The sequence below is a fragment of the Trachinotus anak genome, unplaced genomic scaffold (genome assembly GCF_046630095.1).
Source record: "Trachinotus anak isolate AG129_WGS33_773 ecotype Australia unplaced genomic scaffold, CSIRO_AGI_Tana_v1 ptg000020l, whole genome shotgun sequence".
NCBI classification, from domain to species: Eukaryota; Metazoa; Chordata; class Actinopteri; order Carangiformes; family Carangidae; genus Trachinotus; species Trachinotus anak.
In genome coordinates this window covers 6,624,415-6,639,544 of record NW_027273871.1, presented here as the reverse complement: position 1 = coordinate 6,639,544, position 15,130 = coordinate 6,624,415, and the positions used below count along the sequence as shown (strand labels likewise).

The 15,130-nt window shown below is 41.6% G+C and overlaps 2 protein-coding genes across 4 annotated transcripts; one reads left to right on the top strand and one right to left on the bottom strand.

Annotated features, from left to right (window-relative positions):
• Positions 1-388: 388 nt before the first annotated feature.
• On the bottom strand, positions 389-8,870 carry fam114a2 (family with sequence similarity 114 member A2). The gene is made up of 14 exons (XM_071505846.1): positions 8,602-8,870; positions 7,675-7,895; positions 7,109-7,208; positions 6,713-6,814; positions 6,497-6,600; positions 5,181-5,315; positions 4,898-5,062; positions 4,642-4,765; positions 4,467-4,552; positions 4,018-4,107; positions 3,295-3,419; positions 3,082-3,154; positions 2,633-2,686; positions 389-1,918 (listed from the first exon to the last, which is right to left on the bottom strand). Exons 2-14 carry the CDS (start codon positions 7,873-7,875, stop codon positions 1,817-1,819), a joined length of 1,461 nt encoding a protein of 486 aa, XP_071361947.1. The 5' UTR covers positions 7,876-7,895; positions 8,602-8,870; the 3' UTR covers positions 389-1,816.
• A 766-nt stretch (positions 8,871-9,636) lies between these two features.
• Positions 9,637-14,912, top strand: LOC139637549 (microfibrillar-associated protein 3-like). 3 transcript variants are annotated; one of them, XM_071506348.1, is made up of 5 exons: positions 9,637-9,815; positions 10,556-10,847; positions 11,260-12,604; positions 12,658-13,577; positions 13,627-14,912. In XM_071506348.1, the coding sequence occupies exons 2-3, from the start codon at positions 10,601-10,603 to the stop codon at positions 11,976-11,978; spliced, it is 966 nt and encodes a 321-aa protein (XP_071362449.1). In that variant the 5' UTR covers positions 9,637-9,815; positions 10,556-10,600; the 3' UTR covers positions 11,979-12,604; positions 12,658-13,577; positions 13,627-14,912. The 3 variants fall into 3 exon arrangements, with proteins under 3 accessions (XP_071362449.1, XP_071362450.1, XP_071362448.1); XM_071506349.1 differs by having other exon boundaries at positions 10,556-10,835; positions 12,658-14,912; XM_071506347.1 differs by having other exon boundaries at positions 12,658-14,912.
• Positions 14,913-15,130: the final 218 nt, after the last annotated feature.

The window sequence follows — 15,130 nt, the reverse complement described above, 5'->3', positions numbered from 1 at the left end:
AATAATCCAATAATGTACGGAGTAATAGTTTAATTCTCCCAGTGGTAATTTTCTGTATAATGAGTACACTGTTATGTTAGTACATTAACTGCAATTTTCTTTTAATAGTAACTATGGCCTCCCAGCAGATTTTGGATCATGGCTACACGGATTTGCTTCCATTCAAACCCCAATGAGTCAAGAGGTCAACCACAAATATATCTTCTTATGGATATCAACACTTAATAAAACACCGGAAAAGTCTAAAATATTGGACCTTTAAGTATGTATGCTGTGGCATTATGATTTCCTTACAGTGGAACAAAAGGGCCCAAGCCATGAAAAACAGCCTCAGAACAAAAGTTGACCAAGTATGTCCCCATCACAACCATGAAAATAAAATCGGGACTATAAGAGAGCACATTTATTTGAAAACCACCTCAAATACCTGATACACATTACAGTATATGGCTCAAAAAGATTACTAAGCATGCCCACCACACACAGCTGTTAGTGGTTTGATTATCAGACACCAGAATCCAACCGAAGGGAACAGGCTCAAAGACGACAACCACAAACTTCGTGGCAGATAGAAACTCCTCCGTTGGATAAACAAAAGTTCTGAGATTACGCTGAACTTTTTCAGAGAGATTTAAAATAACTGAAACTTACAATCTGTATTTTTGTATATTTCTAATAGCAGACATTGATTTACAAGAGAGGGGAATAAAGAGAAACAACAGCTGTCAGTTTTGTTAATTATGTCTGAGAGATGCAATGGAGGATTTCTATGGAGGTGACAGATAAGGGAAGGAGAAGACAAGTTTTTGGCAGGCAGATGAGCCGTAGAATTATAAAAGAAATTGATCAATTCATTATTCCTTCTGCAAAAATCTGATCTGTTTTGGTTAACAAGGCTGATTTTATAGAACTCCAACATCCAAGTCTTTCAGAGCAGGTCTAGTCCAAGTTACAAGTCTTAATAAACACAGTGAGTCTGAAAGGAACAGAGTTCATTTGAACATTCAGACAATATTCAAAGCTGTTACTAGTGTTTTTAGAAAGCAAAGAAAGTCTTCTCAGAGCTAAGGCCTGATTTATACACTTTCAAGCAGTGTGACTGAACACTTCTGGCCTGTTAGTCTTTTTCCTGGCTTCAGGATTTCATCAGGTCAAAACCTGGGAACTGTTTTAATCCTCACCAGTGTCATTGAGCAAAGACACATTAGTCCTGACAGTTCCAGGACCAGCAACATGTGGAGGACCAGGTTTAAGAAAGATGTGCATAGAAAACCAAAACTAAACTAGTCTCTGTGCAGTATAGAGAAAATACTTCATCAATATAGCTCACTATTTATTTTGCTGAGACTGAGCCACACTTGTTTTTTTTAAACAAATGTGTTTTCATCATGTTTGACATTTTAAAGTGTTCTCTGAGGCAGAATTGAGACTTTTAAGTCAATAACACAAGTACAGTCAGAAAAAGTTTACATGTTAAAACAGGGAACAATAAACTGTTCCTTGTTTATCACAAATCCATTTTGTTCCCATTAGACTGGAGCTGGCAGATCCAGACCTTCCTCAACACTGTACTTCAATGAGTCCATCTGATGTGCTTTACAAATAAACCAGCAATGCACAGAAAAGTTAACACTGTTTGACAAGAACACACTTTTCCTGCCAGGCGTGAAATTGATTTTGTCCTGAGCTGAAAACCAGACCAGAGTAAAAGCTGACACAGGCGATTTTGGAAAAGTCTTAAAAGACGTGTCAGTTATGGGCTGTGACAGAGTCGCAGTGTGATGGCAGCGACGGAGGGCAGAGGCACAACAGCTGCTCACTGCTCCGTGGACTCAGCTCTCCTCTGGATGTGGGAGATCTCCAGGATAGGCATGAGCAGCTGGAAAGCATCCTGGATGTAAGAAGCACTGTTGGACGCCTGTGAGGATGAGTCACGACACGTTGACATGAAGCACACAGTGTATGAAGCGTTCTGAAATCTCCATGTGTATGTCTGTGCATCTCTATAACACACATGTTATTTATGTGTTTATTTATTGTGTCCACATCAATCAATAAAATGATGATGTTTTGAGGGAATTATTTCAGCCCTTTTGGAGATTTTGGAGATTCTTTTGGAAAACTTTCCCACTCAACTGACTAAATACTTGGTGAATACAGTGGAGCCACCTTTCATCTGAATATCTATCGCACCTGTTCTTGTGTTTGTTCCGGAGTTTAAACGATTAGTTGATCAAGCATAAAATAGCTGGAAACAATTTTAATAATCGGTCAATCACTGCAGTAATTTCTCAATCAAAACATTTGCTGGTTTCAGCTTCAACAATGTGAGGATTTGCTGATTTACTTTGTCTTATCTGATAGTAAGATAGTGTTGGGTTTCACTATTTGCTTTGCTGTCAAGGCACTTTGTTTACTATATAAATAAAATTATTATTATTATCATAAATCATCAAAACTGTGAACTGTTGTGTTGCACACAGTGGAAAACAACTTTTCAATGTAGTAATCACTAAGGTATTTAACTAAGAACTAAAACTGCGACAATGTGTAATTGCACTGTGTATTTGTGTGTGTGTGTGTGTGTGTGTGTGTGTGTGTGTGTGTGTCGCTGTAGTAATGCTACACAAACCTCTAAAAAGACTCCTGTTATGAGCGGGTTGAGGACATCTCCCTTCTCATTCGACTGTAACACAGAACGTTGAGATGAAATTAGTCAGCTCTCCTCAGGTGATCAGACAACAGCAGTGATGTTTCAAAACTGTGAGAAACTGTTTGGAAACCATAAAATGCTAAAGGTGAAAACAGCAGAACGTATTAACGTCTGACATTTAAACAGACCAGAAAAACGTGGCTGGAAACAAACAGAAGGACGAGGCTGAGTTAAAGACGATAAAACACGTCTCTGTTCTTTCTGCAGTTTAACTAATTCAGATGATACAAATGTCATTTAGCCACGTTACTATCACCAAGTCAGTCATTTGTTAGGTCTTACAATCAACAAGCCACATGTCTTCTTTTATAACCTGCTCTATTTTAACATTAAAAATGATACACAGAGGCTATAATGATCACACTTACCCCTGCAGTTGTTAAGCAGGACGTGAACTTCTTGGAAAGCAGTGAGATTTCTTTACACAAAACAACAGTTAACCTGAGGACACACACACACACACACACACACACACACACACACACACACACACACACACACACACACACACAGAGTCAGTTAGAGCATAGATGAAACACAGTTCACTTCCTGCAGCGTCTCCACTTGTTCAGTGGTCTTACTGTGACAGGACGCTGGCCTCCGTCCTGCTGCTGGAGAAGAGGATCATCTCAGCCAGTTTGTGGAAAAGCTCGATGGAGCGAGCTGTCAGCTCCGCCAGACTCCTGATGGCTGCGGCGTGGACCTCCTGACAACATTAAATACAACAGACACACACACACACACACACACACACACACACACACACACACACACACACACACACACACACACACACACACACACACACACAGCTGAATGGACCAGGAAACACATAGAGGGAACTGCATGGACTGAAACATAAGTTCTACAGAAACATTGAGCAGTGTGTTGAGGTGCTGACAGCAGCTGCTTTGAAAATGAACTTCCTGCACTCAAACGACAGAAAATGTATCAGCAGACCTTTTCAGAATCAATCCTTTTAGTCTTCATCAATTTGCTTCCAACTTCTCAGAGCAATTAAGAATATTTTCAGCGCTTTATCTTCCTTCTGTCTTTCCTTTGGTTCTACATTTTTCTCAACTGCTAAACTACCGTATTCCTCCGCCTGAGAAACACTGTATTACGCCGCAGCCGCAGGACAGCTGAGTGAATCAGAAAGAGCCCAACTTCACTTTGTTTTGACAGGACGATAAAGCGCTGAAAATATTCTAAATGAAATGATACATTTCAACAGATGTTGGATTGTTTCATCGGGCGTCTTTTAAAAGTGTCTGACACACTGATGATGGATAATACTGACAAACCTCCACAGAGAGTGCTTTCTTCTCGCTCTCCTCCTCTTCCTTCTCTGGCTGCGTCATGTCAGTGATCAGGCTGGAGGCGCTCTGACAGGCCTGTTGGAGGTTAGAGACCATATAGTTATAAGGTTACTGGACTGTGTAGGAGAGGTTTGGATTCAACTCTACGATAACTTTTAAGGCTAAGATTTGTGATGTTGTCATATGTTGTCATCTATGACCTTTTGAACAAAAAAATCAACAGGAATCTGATCAAAAACACAGAAATGTGTCACTGGATCTATTTTTGCCAAACACGGTCTGAGCGAACGCAAAATTCTTCACTGTACACATGTCACTCAAGTCAGGTTTTCTAAGATTTGTAATGACGTCTCTTTTTGATATTTTTGTGTTACAGAATATCCAATTTACAAATATGTGAGGACAGAAAAAAAAAAGAAATGTGTCACTGGTACTTTGCTGAGTTTGTTGGCTGTGTTGGAGACACTGAGACCCTCCAGGGCCTTCGTTAGCTCCTTCTCAAACTCAGTGCCATCTTCATCTGGAATCAGAAAATCAGTAGAAATCAGTCATTTAAGATGATGCACGTGGAGCTGAACTGCTCCCGCGCTGCTGGCACAGAGACCTTACCTTTCTTCTCATCGACTTCCTCATCATCAAATTCTACCAGGGAGAAAGAGTCCTTGATATTGTCCAGCTCCTCTCTGAGCTGAACCAGCTCGTCTCCTGACAGGGTGGTCAGCACCGACCTCACCTACAGACGCACAGAGAACATTTGAGGCTTTTACCAGACTCCGCTGAGCTGTGAACTATGAAAGCTCTCAGTCTCAGTATGTCTATTCAGCCCCTGCAGGTGTCATATTATGGAACGGAGCTTTTATCATACCTTAGACTCGCTCTCCCTCGACAAAATCTCCAGAGCCTCCAGGTGCGACAGACCCTGAAATTCATCAAACAGCATCCCGTAGTGAGCAACCACCTTCTTCTCAGAATCTGACGAGTCCTTTTCCGCAGTCTGCAGCTCCTCTCGCTCCTTCGCCTCCCTCAACACCTGAGAGACAGAGTGGGGAGAGAGCAACAGATGAAGGGGACACAACTCCAGCAATCTGGGTCAGACGAGTCTAATGTTCAGTCTTTTTCTCTCATCAACTAATCCCTTGTCCTCCTACCTGAGACAGAGTGGAGTTCCTGATCATCAGTCCCTTGGTCTTCTTAAATCCCGGATCACCCTCTGCTATCACATCCATCGTCTTCTTCCCGATGAACTCCAGAGCGTCCAGACCGCCCGTTATCACCGTCTTCCCCTGTGACGAGGTTCAGTTTTAGTGTGATAAGCAACTAGTGCTGCACGATGTGGCTCATAAATGATATCGTAATATTTTCAGGCTGTATCATGATACATGACATATACCCCTTTGATGCATAAAATCACAGCGGTATGATGATTCTAGTCCCTGCAATATCTGTCTGCATTAAAACATTCTTTACTGTTTATTCAGTGGTAGTTTCTGTTGGAACCATTTTAAATTAGCAAAAAGTGGAGAAATCACAAATTAACTGGAATGTTACCCTTAAAAAAAACAGAGCTCAAAGCAACTAAAAAAGTGCATCCAACAAGAATCCCTGAGAAAGAAATTTAACCCGGTGCTGTTTCGCCTGCCTCCATCTTCAGTTACTGTTTCTGAACACATATAAACGCTTCTCTTCTTTCGCTCATTCCAGTTTCTGAAAACACACACCTCACCTCCATCATACAAACTAACTGAGGAGAGTTTTCTGGATGTGTGTTGTCTGTGAGAGAGGGAGACAACCACAGGAGAGGGCGAGAGGAGCGAACCGCCAAAGCAAATTTCACGCTGGTGGATTAAAACAATTACGTGACGATTTGTACTCGACATTAGTGATAAAGTCGTTTACTGCAACCCACGTGGAACAAGCTGTGATACATCGAGTGTATTCATTATATCACCCACACCTATAAGCATCGCTGAAAAAATAACAACAGTAAATTACATGAAAGTTAAGCGTGGGCAATCAACTTTTAATTGTGAGATTTCCAGTCACCAGTATGAACACTACAGGCAGCTACTACTCACCTATTGTATGTCAGACATACAGAAAAAAAAACACACTAAAGGGAGTGGGCTCTCTTCTCTTATATTTTAGTTCTAAATATAAAACACATCTTCAAACTCCTCAAAATGTTGCCGCACTATATTCAAAGTATGAATGATGTTGAAGTCATTACATAGATAAAGACCTATAATGTGCTGCGCTGTGTGGGCTCTTTTGCTAGCTCGGTTGCATCAAATAGCCACTGAGAGTAAAGAAACTATTCTCAGGCAGCTTTTCTCCTTCTTGCCACAAAATGTGAGCTAAAAATCATTTGTGATTAATTGTGAATGAATCCAAAACCCATCACAAAAGAGGATATCTGGTCTAATATCGGAAGGATTCATGCACAGGTAGTTAAACGTCTACTCACTGTGCTCTGGACGACGCTGGTGAGCGATGATAACATCCCTATTGCACCTCCCACCGCTGAGGATCCATCTCCCGCCGCTTTGTCCGTCTCACTGCTGGCCTCACCTGCAGAAGAAGAGACAAACAAAATACATCCTGTTATACAAAATAAAAGCAAACATGTGATGGCTTTCATAATCACAAAGAAGGACCCATTAACTAAAAGGTAATGTCTTACCCTGCTGTGTCTGTTCTTCCTCCACCTGTGCTGACAGTTCGGTGGGACTGGGGATTCCCAGAGACGTCTCGGCCTTCTCGATCGCCTGAGTGAGTCCTTGGCCTGGACAGACATGAGCAATGAGGTGAGACACATATAAATACAAAACACAACGTAGGAGAAGGTTTTGTTTTTGTGGTCAATTTTAAAAATATTTCTTAGACTAAACTCTGCATTTTGCTGAAGGATCATGTGCTGGACTATTAAAGCTTTAACTGAACATGCACATGACTGAATGACGACTAGGTAACTGTAACTTTACAGGGGGTGGCTCTCCAATTAGATGCTTTAAAAAAAGCAAACACCAAACACACTGTATATAATACTAAAGGATTGAGTCAGGTGGTCTATCCTTACCCACAGTGGCCACAGTCGCTGTTGCTGAGGATAAAATTGATTTTCCCCAGCTGCCCCAGTATCCCCAACCACCCTGAGCCACAGTGGACTCAGTGGAGGCCTGAGAGAGGGAGGGTGTGAGAATAAAGAGAATGAAGGAGGAGAAGGAAGAGGAAGAGGAGGGAGAAGAATGATAGAGAGAGAGAAAGAAAGAGAAGAGAGAGAAAGAGAGAGAGAGAGAGAGAGAGAGAGCAATAAACAGAGATAAAGATAAAAAAAAAATCAATTAATTTGTACACAGGGAGAAGTGACCTTTGGTGTGACTCCATGGATGATGGAGTACTTACTGAAACAAGACAAGGCTAATCTCTTGAGTTAAAACAACAACAACACAACTCTGAGCGGTTATGAAGCACATGATATTATTCAGATTAAAGCCAGGAGGTCACTAGATGCCAGAACAGTGGATTTGAGTTTCCAGATCAGTAAATGTAGATGTGTAGTAGTTCTACTTCACAGAGCCGAGTTCCCTTTTCATTGCTATTTATAGTTTTGTCTTGCATAAACAATGATTGTTTCATTACTACCTTTGGAGGCTGCTCCTCTACTTTCGGCCTCTCCTCATCTTCGGCTGCAGGTGTGGCATCTGGCCTCCTCCTGGCTTTTCTTGTCGGGGCCACGTCGGTCGAATTGTCAGGTGTGGTCCGCGAGGAGCTGTCGTGAGTCTCGGCAGGAGAGGCATCCTGAATCTCTGGACCCTCTGCTGCTGTAGCTTCGCTGTCTGACATCTTAGTGTCTTAGCACATGCCTTCAATGAGAAAAAAGAACAAAGGAAATAACTCTTAACCAAAAAAAAATATCCAACTTCACTCCTGCATACGACAGTATGTGTTGTTTTGATACTGAGAGCACTGAATGCTTACAGGCCAAGCTTGGAACAAAAATTAAAGGTTAATCTGATTTTTTGTGGACTAGCAACAACATCCACTGAAGTAAGTCATTCTTCTATGGTTTAATCCAAACCCTGATATTTAAAGCATGAGTTCCAGGAGTTATTTTATTATAACATAATGTAATCTACAGTTTCAGTGAACATACTCTCCCTCAATCAGTGGTATCATACATTTCCCAGTATGCATTTCAACAGCAGCACCCAGGGAACTGCAGTTAACTATACAGCTGTTTATTATCTGTGCAGCTGGGGAGTTGGTTTAAGTCCTAAGGCAAACATCACTCACACACATATGGGAAAACCAGGAACTAATATCATGTAACAGATCAAAACAAATGTTTAGTAGCCACCTAATATTATTGTGTTATTGCATTATTACTCCTATGTTGACGGTACAGTGACACATGCAAGCTGATAGTAGTTGAGGTGTGCTAATGACTTGTTCTACAACTATGAGTAGAGGTTTAGTTTGTTTCTAGCAGCATCCTCAGTTTTACTAATCACCAACGCACAAATATTAGGACAAAACAACACACATTCAACACCTGAACTACAAACTCACCCTGTCTCTTGCTCAGCTGTCAAGTCTTGATGCTAGCAGTTCACCGTAACCCCAGCCTGCTAACAGTTTCCCTCCCAAAAACCAACAACCAGAAAGATTTATCTTCCTTATTTCTGTTTGCAGTTCAGTTTGTACACGTTAAACTCCCTTTAGCTTCTCAGAAAACACTTAAGTAATTCGTGTTTTCTCCTTCTTTTTGTGTTACAGGATTAGCCACGTCACATTTTGTTTTCACGAACCAGGTCTAAGAGTTAGCCACGCTAAGAACACAGGTTCCGTTTCGGCACTTTCAAAATAAAATACTCTTAGAATCCGATAAAGGCAGAATTAAAACATTCGCTAAAGCGACGGGGAATCTGTGCTGCGACGAAGATGAAATGTGCTCTGTATATTTTTTCTTTTAAACAATTTAACGCCTATGAAAAGTTAGGTGAAAACTTTAATAAATATTATTGCACTTTCTGACGGGTTGCAGTTTCATGATTTATTTTGATAGCACACCCTCCCTACTACCGGTCAATCACTAACACTTCGTAGGTAGCTTGACGGAATAACTAATGACGTCAAGTATCGGAATTAAGATTAAACTAAATTTTCCGGAACCGTCAAAATAAAATCACTTTATTCCATAACATATCTTTATATCTTAACAAAAAATATGATGCAGCTTTTCTGTTTTCACATGCCTGTTCTTCAGCAATCAGTGCTTGGGGGAAAAAAACATGTTTGGGCTTGTTTGGGCAAGTTAAAGTCAGGGCATTTTGACTTTGAAATCTTATTAATAAAAAACACTTAAAACCAAATCTTCATTATCTCTCAGGTCGCAAAACAAAGAGCTATGTCTCTTCCTTGTCGTCTGATTGTTCAGCCTGTTATACTTGATAATAATAATAAATACAATTATTGCGAAGATATTAAATGGAAATATTTTATTGTCATAATCAGGCATTACCTGAGCTACCTGTAAACGCTGATTACACAGTGTGTCCGTTTTTTACAGACAGTCTGTGAATGTGTCACACTTGACGAATTGACAGCAAGCCACGCCCACTCACTCGCACCTGTCCTGAACTAGGAAGTGAACGGTCGGAGGCGTCGTGTTTATTTTGCTTAAAAACTATAAAATAGCAGTAGAAGGACTAAACTATCTCTGAACATACATGAAGTCACAGGAAGGGTTTCCTCTGCTGGTTTGGCCTCTGTCGGAGCAGCAGGTGGGTTCAGGTTTACCAGCTGCTTCAGAGTCTGTTTGTGGTCCTGGTGACGTTTTGTTACGACAGGAGCTTTGTGCTAAACGACTGTGTTTTAAATTCTATTCATTCTTTAAATCAACCATTTCTCCCTTAAATAATCATCAGAAGATGATTATTTATGTAACAGAACACTGAGGTAATGAGATAATGGTATTTTTTAAATCTATTGTCTGATATAAGAGACTCACAGTTTGTACATGAAGTTACTTTTTGTAGTTTAGTGCATAATTATCATTTTTCCATTTTCCATTATTCCATTATCATTTTTTGTAAATGTGCCAACTGGCTTCCTCTCCTCTGTTCGCCCTGGACATCATGTCATAACTATCTAACAATTGTCTGCATGACTTTATTTTTAGTCACCTTGTAAGGGACAACAACACTGAAAGTCAAAGGAACCACCTCATTTATTTACATTATTTCTGCTCAAACTCAACACACACATTAAGACAAAGAAAGCACAGCCCATGTAACCTATAAGATGTAAACTACTGTAGTTAATAATCAGGGTATGTGAACAGGAAGACGAACACAGGACCAAACTTTGGACTTACTAACCCAAAATAATGTTTATTTGGTATTTTGCATCATAAACGTCTGTAAATAACTGTGAATAATTCCACAAGAAAATAGACAAAAGACAATAATACTATCCCTAGTTTCTGCATGAGCCACAGCCGTTAACGCTTCCTGTTTTGCAGGTTTTTCTCGTCTAAATGTGAGCTGAAGCCGTGTCTGCCTCCGACATGTTTTCACATCAGAAACGCCACCTGTCACACCTGCTGCTCACAGCCCTGCTGCTCAGTGGCTGCACCGCAGACGGAGCCCACAACGGCTCAGAGGCGGCGGCGGCGTCCCCTCTGCGGCCGCACAACGACCCCTCCATCGTGGTGAAGGAGGGATCCAGTGCACTGATCGAGTGCAACGTTACCGGGGGCCGGGATGACGTTAAGTGGTACAACTCTAAAGGACTGCTGCTGGGTGAGGGCGCAGGTACTGTAGTGAAATCACCAGTTCAGTATTTATCATTTCCTTTGCTCATGTTGCTGTCAGTAACTGTCACTTTTATGCTGCTTCAGTCTAAATTGTGCTTTCATGCATGTGGCAGTGAACACTGATGTGACAAAGCAGCAACAGCTTGTGAGTCCACACTGAGTTGTGTTGTCTGTTGAATCGGATCTGACATATATAATCACTCCTGCAAGACTTTAAATGCAATAAAGTAAAATTAAACTTGAATCAGTGTTAACTGGGTTTGTTGGCCTGTGTAAATGTTTTTGACGATTCATTACAAACAGGAGATGATGAAGATTTCCAAATCGGATCTTAATGAGAACTCCTCTTCCTCTTTTCCCTATTCTCAGCTCCATTTTCTAAGACTTTGTCTTGTGTTTTTTGACGTCAGGCGGGAAGTGGGAGATACAGGAGAACGGCGTTCTGAACATCAGCGATGTCTCATTCAAGGACCGCGGCCGCTACACCTGCGTCGCTGGCAGGACCAGGAACTACACCATCACAGTGCGAGTGGCCCACACCGACAGCGGCCTGGGCCTGTACTACGTCATCGTCTGCCTGGTGGCCTTCACCATCACCATGATCCTGAACGTGGCGCGGCTCTGCATGATCAGCAGCCACCTCAAGAAGACGGAGCGAGCCATCAACGAGTTCTTCCGCACCGAGGGCGCCGAGAAGCTGCAGAAGGCCTTCGAGGTCGCCAAGCGCATTCCCATCGTCACATCGGCCAAGACGCTGGAGATCGCCAAGGTCACGCAGTTCAAGACCATGGAGTTCGCCCGGCACATGGAGGAGCTGGCACGGAGCGTCCCTCTGCCGCCGCTCATCCTGAACTGCAGGACGTTTGCGGAGGACATCGTGGAGACGCCAGCTGACCCCGCAGAGCCGGTCCGGAAGGTGGTGTCTGGCAACCGACAGGCTATAGGCCCCCCCTGCTCTGAGAGGAACGGGGAGGAGGAGGAAGTGTGCCAAGCGCTGCTGTCAAGTGACGGGCGAGCGAACGATGGAGGCGGCGTGGACGTCGAAGTGTCAGTCCACACTGTTCGTGAGGAGGAGAATAAGCTGGCACCAGGCTCCCGAACAAGCTTGTGCTACGAGAGCAGCATGTAGACTGTGTCTGAAACGATTTTCTGACATGTCAGGTGTCGAACTGCAAATTAAAGATGAAGAAATCAGTAGAAAATTGCGAGATCGGTTATGGTTTAGATTTTAGCCATTTTAACCCCCAGACCTCATCATGCTGTTATAGGAAAAGCAAAGAAACCAAAATATGTTGAATACAAAAACCCAGCATCATCTCAAGGAGATTTTATTCTACCAAAAAGAGTCACAAATAAATTGAAATTATAATTTGACATGTACCAGTTGGGTTCCAGCTGCTTTCCACTTATTTTTTCCATGAGATGGATCATTTGATCTTTGACATCATGGGCTCTCCTTTAACAGACCAAAGTGTGTGGTGCAAATGCATTCAGGGCGTCCAATCACTTTTGCTATTTTAACGGTGGAAAAAATGGTCGCTGCACCAGGCGCATGGTTTAAAAGGGTTGCACTTAGTCTCTTAATTAATCACAGGAGTGTTTTGGGCGCAACATGCAGTAAACCAAATCAGAGCCCATCTCCCATTACCTTTAAAAGCCAGGTGAGCTTGCACTTTGGGAGATTGCTATTATAATGATGCAGTGAGATTTAGACTTAGATTCTGTTTATGGTGAGTTGATCACATGTTGTGACCAGTGAGTCCAGTCCTGATCAGTGAGTCCAGTCCTGATCAGTGAGCCCAGTCCAGAGCAGTGAGTCCAGTCCTGACCAGTAATCCCAGTCCTGAGCCCAGTCCTGATCAGTGAATCTAGTCCTGACCAGGGAGTCCAGTTCTGACACATGCACGCAGCAGCTCTGTGCGTCCTGAGTGAATCAAGGCGCTGTGCACAGCTCTGCAGAGAAGCAATGACACAAATCACAGAATCAGAAATCTTTTAAGTTAAATGATGAGAAGTGTGAATAAATCTTAGGTTCATTATGAAACTGTGGTGACAACCTCAGTCTCAGTGATGAATGGGAAACACTGTGGCACATTGTGCTTGTGAGTGTGCGCTCTGCGCGCTCACACATGTAGGCGCATGTTCCTCTCTTGACAGTGCACCTTAAAATATCAGTGAAATCCTGCAACACTAACTTCAGACCAGGTTTTTGTTGGTCAGTCGTGCAATCACTTTCCACTGCCTCAAGCTAGCGAAGCGCCGAAAATGCACCTGAACTCACCTCATTTTAAGACCAGCACGCCCATGGGTGCTCAGATTGCCACAAGTGTATTTGCTATTTAAACAACGGGAAAATGAGAACTGCATCAGTCGGAAACAAGCAAAGACATTTGCATTGCGCTTTGTGCCACTTTGCACTTTGACTTCACTGCTGCTGAGTCATGTTCTTCCTCCTCTGTGCTTAAAACCACTTTCACGCATTAAGAAATTTGTCAGGTTTACAGTCACACTTTGCACATACACATGTACTGTGTGGTTCATCAGTGATGCTGAAGAAAACTGCCGTTGGTCCAACTCAACCTTGCTTTCAGGAATGAAAAAGTACAGTTATGAGTCAGTGATTTCTGTGATTTGAGTTTTACTGGAGCCAACCAATATCAAACAGGCTCACAATTCTCAATTCTTGTCATAATTATAGATTATTTTTATTTTTCTCCCTCAACCTCACGTTCTTTATGTTTGTCCGCACACAGCGGGTGTAGCTGCAGATATCAGAGCTCCTCTTTCCTCCTGCAGAAGATGCCAGAAGCTGCTCTTCGCTTTTGTTCACTTTGACAGTCGCTCAGCTTCCACGAACAAAATGTCGTAATGAAATATCCTCATTTGACTCTGTCAACTGTCTTCATGTGACAGCCTCCTGTCAATCACCTGATAGAGAGATGGAAATCATCCTCTTGAAGCTTTGATTGTAATTTCTGTCTGTTTATTTGAGTCTTGGTTAGTGTGTGTTAGCAGATAATTGCTGGTTAGATTTTGCTTTTCGAAACTATAAGAAACATCATTATCATCATCATCATCATCAATCTTTATTTATTTTCTTGGGGATACATTGAGGGGTGACCCTCATTTCAAGACTACATAAGCAGAAAGAAACGAACCAAACATTAGAAGTACAAAAATCAACTTCTAATAAAAATAATTTCATTAAAAACATTAAGATCTAAAAGCATATTTTTGAACGTAACATTGGTTATGGGTTAGTACAGTAAACTTTATGTTTCTACCTGCTTTGACCTTTCGGAGGCTTCAGAGGAGGAGAAATACAAATGTGATTATTTTTACATTAGAACTTGAAAAGTGTGTGAAATTGTGCTCATGAATATGCAGGTATAAGTTGTCATATTTTGATGTGTGCACGCCTGAAGAGGTCAGGCACTTTACATGTTGTAAAAAAAAAAAAAAACACACAAAAATGAATTAGTTTAATGATGGAAGATATATAGTGACTCATTTGGAGCAAGACTGTAAATTATTGTTTTGTGTAGAGGATTATATGATTATATATCTATGAATATGAATACACAGATTGAACCTGTAACCTGGGTAAAGGGCCTGTTTGTTATATTCCAATACAAATATAATATAAAGATAGATTTTCAAGCTAATTAAGTAAAAGACAAAAGAAAGTCTTTCTCAGAATAACATGAAGACTTGAAAACTTGTACTGTGGCTGTTCCTGTGTGTTTTTTTGTTTTTTTTCAAAAGTCAAGTCACAAAAAGGGAACCTGGACATTTGGCTTCTTCACTGTGTCTCAGAGGGATGTGTAAGACAATCGTGTCATGTTAGCTGTGTAAACTGTGAATCAGCTCTGGAACTTAATAACTGTTGTTGAACAAAATGTGTTTTCTTTTTGTTTGTGCTGTTGCTCTGTGAAATGGTTTCATATTTAAAAAATGTGATGTGATGTGTTGAAGAGATCATCCTCAGGGACACAGAGTGTGTTTCTGAGCACAGCAGAACAAAAAAAAAAACAAACAATAAATAAACACAAAAACTTGGAAACATTTGTCTGGTCGTAATTTCTGCCCCTTGAGGTAACATTGCTGATGAGCCACCGGGTGGAGCTATTGGGTTAAACATCAGCTCTGCAGCACTGGTTTACGACCTAAAACACTCCTGAGGGGTTTGTTCTGCACATTAACAGCCGCTGATGAACACTTGATATTACTTAAGATACAGAGAGAGATCTAGTGTCGAGAGCTGAAGTGTCACATCTCAAG

Bases quoted from the DNA above. Each gene is read 5' to 3' on its own strand.
- LOC139637549 (XM_071506348.1), top strand. From the start codon at position 10,601: ATGTTTTCACATCAGAAACGCCACCTGTCACACCTGCTGCTCACAGCC. The intron at 10,848-11,259 runs GTACTGTAGTGA...TTTTGACGTCAG, and splicing joins GCTGCTGGGTGAGGGCGCAG to GCGGGAAGTGGGAGATACAG.
- fam114a2 (XM_071505846.1), bottom strand. From the start codon at position 7,875: ATGTCAGACAGCGAAGCTACAGCAGCAGAGGGTCCAGAGATTCAGGAT. The intron at 7,209-7,674 runs GTAGTAATGAAA...TCCCTCTCTCAG, and splicing joins TAGAGGAGCAGCCTCCAAAG to GCCTCCACTGAGTCCACTGT. The intron at 6,601-6,712 runs GTAAGACATTAC...CTTCTTCTGCAG, and splicing joins GGAAGAACAGACACAGCAGG to GTGAGGCCAGCAGTGAGACG.